At 65.9% G+C, this 10,858-nt stretch overlaps 1 protein-coding gene across 1 annotated transcript in view; it reads right to left on the reverse strand.

Moving 5' to 3' along the window:
- Positions 1-10,858, reverse strand: part of SCN5A (sodium voltage-gated channel alpha subunit 5) — a 70,010-nt gene that overhangs the window by 56,116 nt on the left and 3,036 nt on the right. Inside the window, exons 3-4 of the mRNA XM_077774014.1 lie at positions 6,336-6,426; positions 5,188-5,316 (exon numbers count right to left, since the gene is read on the reverse strand). Coding sequence (XP_077630140.1) covers positions 5,188-5,316; positions 6,336-6,426 — 220 coding nt within the window. The remainder of the gene's footprint in view (positions 1-5,187; positions 5,317-6,335; positions 6,427-10,858) is intronic.

Consider the following 10,858-nt stretch of genomic DNA (forward strand, 5'->3'; position numbering starts at 1 on the left):
TCCCGGGGACCCCGCGTCCTGGCTGGGACCGCCACAGAAGGGCAGCTGTGCCTCTGACGGCCGAGTCCCCCTCGGGCTCACCCCGAGGCCTCTGAAGACCCCCAAGGACGACCGTGGGGCTACGCAGGAGGGCGACCTCAGCACTGAGCGGCCTTCTAGTTTGCCTGGGCCCGAGCGACGTGGGCCGTCCCACCCACACCGCGGACAGTCGTCCCTCCGTGGTCCTCACAGGCACAGGAGGGAGGGGCCGTCTCTGGGGGGCAGGGGCCCAAGCGGAGCGTGAGGCTACGCGTGGATGGGCCACGTGACCAGGACGTCCAGGAGCTGCGTGGGCGGCCAGGACCCCTGGGCCCGCGGCAAGCGGCTCGTGACATTTAACCAGAGACTCTTCACACCCAGGGCGCCCGGCCTTTGGGCGGAGGCGTCTGGTGCTGCACCAAGGGCAGCGGACTCGGCGTCCGATTTTTACCCGAGCGCGTCTGGCCTGCTGTCTTAGCGCCATCAGACCAGGGAGGCGGGTGAGTGCCGAGGGCGGGCTGGCACTGCGGGGGTCACTCGGCCCCCAGTCGGACCTCCGGGCCCCTCCGCTCTGCTGGAAGCTTCCGGGTCTGCTTGAGCTGTGGGCGTCTGCGGGGCCGGCCGGCTGCCGGGGCGCTCAGNGTTCACTGTGGGGCGCCTCCGTCTTCGTGGGGCCCGGGGACCATGCCTGCCCCTGCTCAGGGGCGGGAAGTCCGCAGACACATTCTCCAGGCGACACCGGATCCTTTCTGTGGGGCGGCTCCTGGCCCCTCCCCTGGAGTCACTTCAGCCTGTAAATCTTTCTTTGGTGCAGCACCAACTTCCCATGGGGAGTAGAAGTCACCTCCCTTGTTCTGGCCCATATGCACCTATTAATTTGGCCCAAGCTTCCTCTTTACTTGTACCATCACTCTCTGTGGTGACTCAGATCCCCACACCTCTGTTCCACGTTCTCTCAGGCTTGGACTTTCCGTCTCGACGTGGTGCTGCCACAAGGCTGTCAGGTTGGGACACTGGTGATGCCGTCACGTGGCGCGGCGGCCTGCTGGTGGCTCTGGGCCCTGTTTCCTGCTGCCGGACAAGTAAGCGTGGCGGTGGCCGTGGCCTGGGACAGCGGCTCCTCGTGCTCAGGATGCTGGCTTTGAGGTTGTCTCCTCTGTTCACAGGGAGGGAGCAGAGCGCCGTGCAGATCCAGAGAGCCAGCCGTCCTGCTGTCAACCTTCTCGGCCCTTGCGGAGCCCGCGTGTCCCCCGTCATCCCGTGCGGAGCCCGCGTGTCCCCCGCATCTCCAGCGGAGCCCTGTCTGTCTACAGCTTGGAGCTGCCTGTCTGCCTGTCCCAGCGTCCGCACACCCTCGGGCTCGCCCTCCGTTCACCGCCCGCCTCCTCAGCAGCCGGTGCTGAGCAGAGAAGCCGCGATCCCAAGGTGGGTGCTCCCTCCCGGCAGGCGCGCGAGCCCAGCCCGGCGGCCGAGGACGGGGCCGGGTGTGCAGTCAGGACCCGAGTGGGAGGCAGTCCTGGGAAGGAGTCTGCTGGGGAGACGCAGGGCTGCGTGAGGGCTCTGCGCGTCTGCGGCCGCTGCCCTGCTGAGCTCCGGCTCCGTCAGCCCGGCTGCTTCCCACGTGGGGGCCTGACATGCGCGGTAAGAGACCCCGCATCTGGCAAAGGGCCGCCGTGGGGCCACCACAGCGCTCCCCCACGCCCCTCTGTTCTTCCTGCTCCAGCCACGCTGCAGGGCAGGGGTGGGCAGCTGGGGTGGTGGGTCACGGGCCCTGAAGGGGCAGAGGCTGGGGGGTGAGGACCCCGCCTGTCACCCCAGCCCTAGGGCAGGGGAAGCCCTTTAGGAAGCCGAGGAAGGGCCGCCCCTCGCCCTCCGCCCGCTCCACCCCCATCTTGCGGTGCAGCCCTGCTATCGATGCAGACACCCGCCTTGGGCTGCTGGGCAGAGGTGCAGCCCACCCTCTCCTCTCTGCCCCGCCTCCCTTCCCCTCCAGGTTTGGTTTCCATAACAACCCCAGGAGGTGGGAGGCTGTGCTGTCAGGTAATGCCCAGCGGGGAGGGACCCCCAGGAAGAACTCCGGCTGGAGGGGCGCTGTCGGGCGGGCTGCCTGGTAACCCGGACGGGCCCTCCCGCGCCTCCACACTGAGCGAGGGAGGGATCAGGTGGAAACCTGGCCGGAAACACCAGACCTCGGCGCCTCTCCGGGAAGGAGACCTGGATTTAGTTCCTGCGCGGCTGCCGATTCATTCCAGGACTCGGGGCAAGTGGTGGGCTCTCCCGGAGCCGGAGCCCCGTGTGCGCGGCGGGCGGCGGGGAGGTCCCGAAACCAGCAGCTCTGCCGCCCGGGGCTCCTCCGGCGGCCCTAGGAGCCCGCGCTACGGAGCCGCTTCGGCCCCAGCGCCACGCGTGTCACTGCATTACCGCGGCAGCCAGTTTTCATAGGGCCGAATGCGGCCCAGGGCAGAGACGGGCCCTTCCAGCGGGTCCCTGCGGCCCGGGGGCGTGGGTGCCCTCTCTGTGCGATGCTCAGGAACTTGGGAAATGTCTGCCGGCCTCTGAGGCTGTGCCCTGCTTCGTCCCCGCCAGCTCCGGTGCCGAGTGGAGGCGGGCAGGCCTCGGCGAGGCGCACGGGCCCGGGGAGCCCGGGCCTGGCACGGCGAGCTCGCCCCTTCCCAAGTCCGTGCCGCGTCCCAGCTCAGCACGGGGGGGGGGGCTCCCTGGCTCCTCAAACTGCAGACGTTCCTCCCCACTCTGCGAGCTCAGCTGATGATCCCGCTTCTCACCGTGGAGAAAATAGAAGCAATCAGAAGAGAAGTTCCTCTTGTCTCATCGACTCTACGAATCCATCAGAAGTCCCGCCTTCCGCGCTCTTCAGGCCGGTGCTCTGCTCCAGCGGGGCCCCGGGGCCCCAGCCCTCGGGCCGGCTCCAGCGCTTTGTGGTCGCCCTCCAGCCGCACGCTCCCCTTCTCCCCGGAGCCGTGCCCAGCCGCTTACAGTGACACCTCTCTCCTTAATAGCGCCCCTCTGCCCGGCTCCCCAGCCCCGGCCGGCAACCCCACAAGCGGGATGTCCATACTCGCCCCACTCTCTCCTGAGCCCTGTCTGATCCGCTGTATGTCGCCCCCTCCTCCGGTCGAGGCTGTCAGTGCTGTCACGGCCATCGGCTGGCTTTCAGGACAGTCCTATCCCCGCTTTCCTCCACCCTCCCTGGCAGCCCCCTCCGGGCTCCTTTGCTCACCCCTTCTTTCTTGACCTCGAGACGCCGGAGCGTCCGGTGGTACAGTCCCCAGAGCCGTCCCCTGCCCAGCCACGCTCACTCCAGGTGATTCATCTGGTCTCCTGCCTGCAAGGATCATCTGCACCCTGATGGCTTCTAAATACATACCCCCACCTCGGACCCCCTTCCTGCTCTCGACCGGCATAGCCAGGTGCGCACTCCGTATCTCACCGTGGAGGCTTTCAAACTTAATGCATTCCGATCTGGACTCTTGGTTTCCTCCCTCCCTCAGCCAGCTCCTCCCTTCGCCCTCCATTTTAACAAACGGTAACCGTGTCACCCAGCTGCCCGAGCCCACACCACCGTGGGGTCTCCTATCAGCCCATGAAGTTCTTCCAGAACCCGAGCCTGTCCCTCAGCTCCCCTACTTACACCTCATCCCCGCCACCACCTCCCCCAGCTGCCGACACAGCCCCCAGCCTCCGAGTGAACTTGTAAAATGCAGTTCAGGGAGCGCCTGGCTGCCTCAGTCCATCAAGCGTCCGACTTTGGCTCAGGTCAGGATCTCGCGGTTTGTGGGTTCGAGCCCCGCGTCGGGCTCTGTGCTGACAGCTCGGAGCCTGGAGCTGCTTCAGAGTCTGTGTCTCCCTCTCTCTCTGCCCCTCCCCTGCTCACGCTCGGTCTCTCTCTCAAAAATAAAATAAACATTAAGACTTTTTTTAATGTAGCTTAGGTCACATCACTCCCTGCTCTCAACTGCCCATGGCTCACCCCCCTCCCCCCACCCCCGCCGGGGCTTGCACGAAGGCCTGCAAGGCCGCACTTCTGCCCCCACCTCCTGCCTCCTCCCCCAACATGCTCCTCCCCCACAGCTCTGCCCAGGCCTAGGTCTACACTGGCTTTGGCAGGGGGCAGCATCTGTCTGAGCCTCAGTTCCCCCACCTGTAAACGGGTGAGCTGGAGTCAGTTTGCAAGCAATGCACCTAGAAACCCAGGGCCTGATGCATGTTCTGACCGGCAGACTCTCGGCTGGAAAGCGCCCCATCAGCGGGGCTGGATGCCGGCTCCCCTCCCCAGAGCACGGCTGAGCTGATGGCAGGGCTACGCACAGCAGACCTGTCATGACCGGGTAGGTTTGGGGAGTCTGAGGGTCCCCGAAAGTGGGCACCGAACTGACCCTCTGATACTGCCCAGGCCAGCACTGTCCTTCCTCAAGTCGGGGGGCGGAGGATCTGCTTCCTGCCTACGGGGGTGCCCAGGCCTGCGCACGCTGGGTTCTGCACGCACAGTAGGTGTTCAGGGAGGGCTTGACCGCCGAGCCCTGGCCGTAACTCCTGCACAGGAGGCCCGCCCTGATTAGCCACCCCCCAGAACGCCGCACCATTGCCGATACATCCCGAGTGGATCCCTGCGCCCAGCCTCAGCAAGGGTCTCTTTCTAGAGAGCGGAGCGGGGCCCCCGCCTGCGCGGCAGCAGGGCCGGGGACATTCACCTTCACTTTATGGCAGGCTCCTTGTGTGTCCTTGGCACCTGTTTCCTCATCTGTAAAATGGGCACAAGGAGGTGCCTCAGAATGTGCCAAATGTGGAGTGTGAGTGCAGAGAGCAGACGCGCCGGCGTGCCTGGCACGGGCTCCATGTCTTTCCTGCTGATTCGTTCGCAATCACCTTGGAATCCATGTCACTGTTTGCAGCGGCTCAGAGGTTTGGGGCCGAAGCGTTGGCTTCCCTCGGCGGGAAGGGCAGAGGATGCGAAGCCCGCATCTTAACGACGTCCCTGGAGCGCGGGGCTGCCATGGGGCGGCAGATGAGCCCGCGAGCCCGACCGCGTGGCCCGCCAAGACGGCGGTGAGGTGGGCGGCTCGACGGCCCCTGCACAAGTGTGCGCAGCCCGGAGTAGGGGGCGGGGGGGGGCCCCGGCGTGGCACGGGCGGCGCAGGAGCGGGTACTTACGCCATGACAATCACGCTGAAGTCCAGCCAGTTCCACGGGTCCCGCAGGAAGGTGAACGCGTGCAGGCAGAAGCCTCGAGCCAGAATCTTGACCAGAGACTCAAAGGTGTAAATGGCAGTGAAGGTGTACCTGGGGGCGGGGGGGAGACCAGGTTTCTCGGGCGGCTGCGGCGCCCGCCGCGAGCCCCCTGTGGCCCCTCTTAGGGAGCCCCCGGACCAGGGCCTCTGCCTCCCCCGTGAGCTGCTTTGTTCCACACATCGGGCCAGGCGCTCCTTCGACTTCTGTCCTCACCCGGGCCTGGGGGCCGCTGGGTGTGCCCTGTGAGGACACTCGGATCCCCTCACTCCCTCACTGCTGGAGGCTCCCCAGGGAGTGCAGACGGGGCCACGGTCCATCCTCAGCTGCCTACGGAGGCGGGGCCGCCGTCTAGGCTGGGCGGACAGGGGTGCGGCTCCAGCGCCCGAGGCTGGGTGGGGTGGGCTGCAGACTCCCAGCCCCGGCCTGCGCCGCTGCGGGGAGAGAGGCTCCCCTAACACTGTCAGTTCCCGGAAGCAGGCTCCACGGGCCCCCAGGAGCCGCTCACGTCTCCATAACCGTTGTGGGTAAGGGACTTCCATTGGGAAGAAAGTGCTGGAAGCAGTTCTCTGAAACTGCAAACAGTCATGGGAGGCGATGGAGACAGTCCTGAGGTGAGGACCCTGCGGCGCTTTGCCCGGCTGCCACAGCCCCGGCCACGCCATGAGCCACCAACTCCCAGCCTCCTCTTCTGTCAAAGGGGCACGGTGGCCACGCCTGTCCCATCGGCTGCCCTGAGGGTCAAGGGACACGGGCTTACCGTTCTAGGCAGGGCCTGGCACACGCTAAGGGCTCGGTAAGTTACTGTGTTTTAGCTCCGGCTCCTCCGGTGCTCAGTCCTCGTGGGGGCGGCGCGGGAAGGACTCTCCGCTTTGCTCCCCGGGGCTCCCTCCCCTGACCGCACAGCTCAGGGTGCGAAGCTGGCAGGACCCGCGGGGGCCAAGGAAGGAAGGCCAAGGACCCTCCGGGTGTGCAAGTCCCTCGGGCGACTTCTGGGGTGGCTTCGGGGGCCACAGCGCGGGATGGAAAGGAAGGGCGGGAGGGGCCGGCTAGAGAGGCCCGGCGACACTCACTCGACATACTTGGTCCAGGGCGGAGGGTCGTGCTGCGCCATGAACACGCAGTTGGTCAGGATGGTGCACATGATCAGCATGCTGAAGAGCGTGGCCCAGGTCAAGGAAAGCCGCGTGCAGGGCCCGGCCCGGCCACCACCGCAGGGTCCCGCCCACATCAGCGCGGCTGGCCCTGCCCTCCCCTCTCTGCAGCCCCGTCCGAGCAGGAGCGCCCCCTGAGCAGGTGCACCCCCTGAGCAGGAGCGCCCCCTCTGAGCAAGAGCACCCCCCTGAGCAGGAGCGCCCCCTGAGCAGGAGCACCCCCCTGAGCAGGAGCACCCCCTGAGCAGGAGCACCCCCCTGAGCAGGAGCACCCCGTCTGAGCAAGAGCACCCCGTCTGAGCAAGAGCACCCCGTCTGAGCAGGAGCACCCCCCTGAGCAGGAGCACCCCATCTGAACAGGAGCACCCGTCTAAGCAGGAGCGCCCCCTGAGCAGGAGCACCCCGTCTGAGCAGGAGCACCCCCTATGAGCAGGAGCACCCCGTCTGAGCAGGAGCCCCCCCTCTGAGCAGGAGCGCCCCCTCTGAGCAGGAACGCCCCGTCTGAGCAGGAGCGCCCCCTCTGAGCAGGAGCGCCCCGTCTGAGCAGGAGCGCCCCGTCTGAGCAGGAGCGCCCCCTCTGAGCAGGAGCATGCACTGAGGCTCTCCTTACTGGGCAGGTAACTTGCCCCTCAAGCAGTTACGCACCCCACAGAGCCACGACTGGGGGTCCCAGGCGAACCCTGAAATATTTACTGAGCCCTTCCCAGGGGCCAGGCTCCGCTCTCTGTAGCCGTGAACTAAGTCAGCTCTCCCAACAGCCCTATGAGGGGATTTGGCGTCCCTTTCGTACGGGAGGAGACTGAGGCACAGGGTTCGGTGAGGAAGCGACGGCGGCGGCAGAAGGGCGGCCCTCCGCCCCCGCGGCACAGACAGCCACATCCGAACCCCTGGCGGGTGGGGACGTGCATATACGGCAAAGGGGACTTTTGTCTGGGGGCAATGTCACCACGGAGTCCTTCTAAGTGAAAGAGGGACACAGCAGCCACGTGGGAACCACCACCAGCGGTTGCTGGCTTTGCACACGGCGGGGCTACAAGCCAAGGAGTCCACGCAGCCTCTAGAAACTGGGCAAGACTAGGGAAGAGATTCTCCCCTGGCGCCGCCCGGGGACCAGCCCCCCCCCGCCCCCACACTGATTACAGCTCAGTGAGAACCCCTCGGACTTCTGACCTGCAGAACCAGAAGATGACAGGTTTGTGTTTTCAGCCCTTACGTCTGTGCTCATTTGATGGAGCCGCCACAGACCATGGGTGCAAAGCTGGTCAACACACAGCCCAGCCCGGAGCCCGGAGCCCGGCACAGACCCCCCCGCCCGGAGCCCTGCGGCACCGTCTCTGCCTGACCCCGCCGAGGGCCCCGCCTGCAGGGCCGGGGGCTGCCGCGGCTCCTCGCCCGCCGGGGGGACTGCTACCCCACACTTGGCCTGACGTGTGAAGGGCTCTGTGAAGCGTGAGCACACTGCCACCCAGGGGAGGAATGCACTTAGTTGTCATTTTCAAGAACAACGCTAAGGGGCACGCGTGCCTGGCCCTGGGTGGGAGACAGGGAGGCGTCTGAAAAGCCCCAGAGGGGTTGTTACGAGAACCCAGACCTGCCTCTGGCGGGGATGGGCGGGAAGGCTTCCTGGAGGAGTCGTTTAGACACGCCCGCACGACTGGGCAGGGTTCCTTCACCAATCCCTCAGCGCAGCTGGTCGCGGAGGCAAGGCGGGCCGCCTGGGGAGACCCCTCTCACTGATGTCACTAGAGTGGAGAACGGAGGACGGCAGTGTGGACCCGCTGCCTTGGACCAGAACACGTGGCTGGACGGATGCAGGGGGGCTGAACGCCGGCAGCGAGGCTCAGGGAAGGGCCGGGCAGCCAGGGCCTGGGTCCCGGGGGGCGAGTGACAGGAGCTGCCGTCCTGGCTTTTCCAGGCACAGAACGGGTTAGGATGAGGTGCAGCGAGCTCCGGTCTCCGCCGCCCGGCCGCTGAGTCCCTGCGCGGCTCTCCCGACCTTGAGGACGGCCCTTCCATCATTCTCAGTAACTACTCCTGTGTGTGGGGTCTCTTCCTGCCTAGAGGTGCCTCTGGTCATGTGACTCTGCCCAGAGCGTCCCCAGGTCCCCCACGGAGCCCAGCACGCAGCCAATGCCGCAGAGAGGAGTCAAGTGCGCTCCGGCCAGGGCGCACCTGTTGGCAGCCCGGGCAGGTCCGGGCAGACGGCTGAGCTGGCCCCGCGTGTGGGCAGAGGCCGAGGCCCTCCAGGTCTGGGCTCAGCTGAACACCGCCAGTCCTGTCCTGTCATTGCCCCAAACACCCACTGCCGGCCTCAGGGTTAAAACGCCAGCCAGGACCCCCTGCGTGGGCGGCGGGGAATGCCTGAAACTCCGCCTGCCTGTCTTCAGGTCCCGGGGGGTCCCAAAAGACCTCCTGAACAGAAGGGGTGCCGTGGGGGGCATTTTCACATATTTGCTATTCAGTGAGCACGCACACACGCGCGCAAACACACACAGACATGTGGTCTGATTGCCCATTTGAATCTGCCAGAGAAACGTGGGAGGACTTTGCGAACAGACCCTATGCACCCGGGAAGGCAGAAAGCTTCTCGGCGTGAACGTGAGGCCTCTCTGGATGCGGCTGTGGCGCAGTTGGGCGTCGGCTGGCTGCTTTTATTTAATTCTGGCAGGAACACGTCCCGCAGGATTCTAACAAAAATACATCCCGTAGTTACTTTGTAGGCCACTCCCAGGGACCCACCGCGAGCGGAGCACAGTGCGGATGCCTGGACCGCTACTGGCGAGTGGCTCCGAGAGCGGGGGCCGCCCCCCTGCCCTCTCCTCAGTTTGCCTTCGCCCCCTGCCCTTTCCGAAGGGCCGAGCGCAGGGACGGGCACCCGGGCGGCTCCGTGGCTGTCTGAACGGACATGAGAACGGAAGCCGAGCAGGGTGCAGGCTTTCGGTTTTGCGAGGCGCAGAGGTGGTAGGGCTTTGCTGCGTGACAATGTGCATCCAGTAACCACCACCAAACCCTACGCTTCAGGATGGCTTGAGATGCTGAATTTTATGGTGTGTGTGTGTGTGTGTGTGTGTGCGCGTGCGTTAACTACAATACAAAAGAGCATCAGCAGAGTGAATATTCACTATTCAAAGCAGGAAATCTGTGTGCCTTCCAAACGCATAACGACTGCTAATGGGCACAGGGCTCCTTTCTGGGGTGATGGAATGTGCCGGAATTAGATAGTGGTGAAGGTTGCGCAGCGTTAAGAATATATTAAAATCCACTAAGTTGTACATTTTAAAAAATGATAAATTGTATGGCACGTGAACTATACTTCAATCAAGAAAAAAAAAATTGGCGGCTTGCGGCCCCNGCTGGAAGGGCCAGGAACCCGCATTTTAAATAAACTCCCCAGGCGAGACGCACGTGGCCCTCACAGGCTGGCGCTTGTAAACAGCTGCCCAGGGCGGCCTGTGCCCGGATGGCGGGGCCCTGGCGGGGCTGCCAGGGGCGGGGGGTGNAAGGGCAGAAAGGGGAGCCGGGGGGGCATCACCCCCCCCCCGCCCCCGTGCCGGCACAGGGACAGCCGAGCTGCCGGCCTCTGTCTGGGCTACGTGGCTCCCGGTGGGCAGGCGTCTTCTGAGGCCTCCCGCCCGGCCCAGAGGTCGAGGTCTTGGCCTTGGCCTTGGCCTCAGCAAAGGTGCACCCGGAGTGGGGAGCAGAGGGGGCCCCGGGGAGCGCTACGCGGCCGGCCTGCCACACCCACGACTAACCGCAGCGCAGAGCCCAGCGGCCCTGATGCGATTACAGCCCAGCCAGCTGCCCGCCGAGGACGGCTGCTCAGGCCGCGCACTGAGACACAGGCGCTTCCGGCTGCGTCCAGACGNGTGCGCCCGCTTTTCCGAAGTCCGCAGGACAGCGCCTTTGGGTGCTGCCACCCCGCCCCACGCGCCGTGGGGCCCCACGCTGCCCAAACGGGGCCCCCTGGGACCCAAAGGCCAGTCCTGTCCCTCAGTACCCTGCGGCACTCAGCGCTCCCCCTCAGTACCCTGCGGCACTCAGCGCTCCCCCCAGTACCCTGCGGCACTCAGCGCTCCCCTCGGTACCCTCAGCACTCAGCACTCCCCTCAGTACCCTGCAGCACTCAGCGCTCCCCTCAGTACCCTGCAGCACTCAGCGCTCCCCCTCAGTACCCTGCGGCACTCAGCGCTGCCCCCAGTACCCTCCGCACTCGGCGCTCCCCTCAGTACCCTCCGCACTCGGTACCCCGCACCGCGGCGTCTCCAGGCTGCAGTTCAGGTGCTGTGGCGCTAAGCAGAGTCCTCGCAGGCAGCTCCGAACTGCGAACGTTGTGCCTCCCTGGAGGGGCGCCCGCGTGTGACCCGGCCAGAGCCCCCCTCACGGAGGCAGGCCCCCTGGGCCGAGCCCGGGGAGCGGCCGGAGGGCTCTGGGGCCGACGTCGG

This window comes from Crocuta crocuta, unplaced genomic scaffold, assembly GCF_008692635.1.
Source record: "Crocuta crocuta isolate KB4526 unplaced genomic scaffold, BGI_CrCroc_1.0 scaffold541, whole genome shotgun sequence".
NCBI lineage: Eukaryota > Metazoa > Chordata > Mammalia > Carnivora > Hyaenidae > Crocuta > Crocuta crocuta.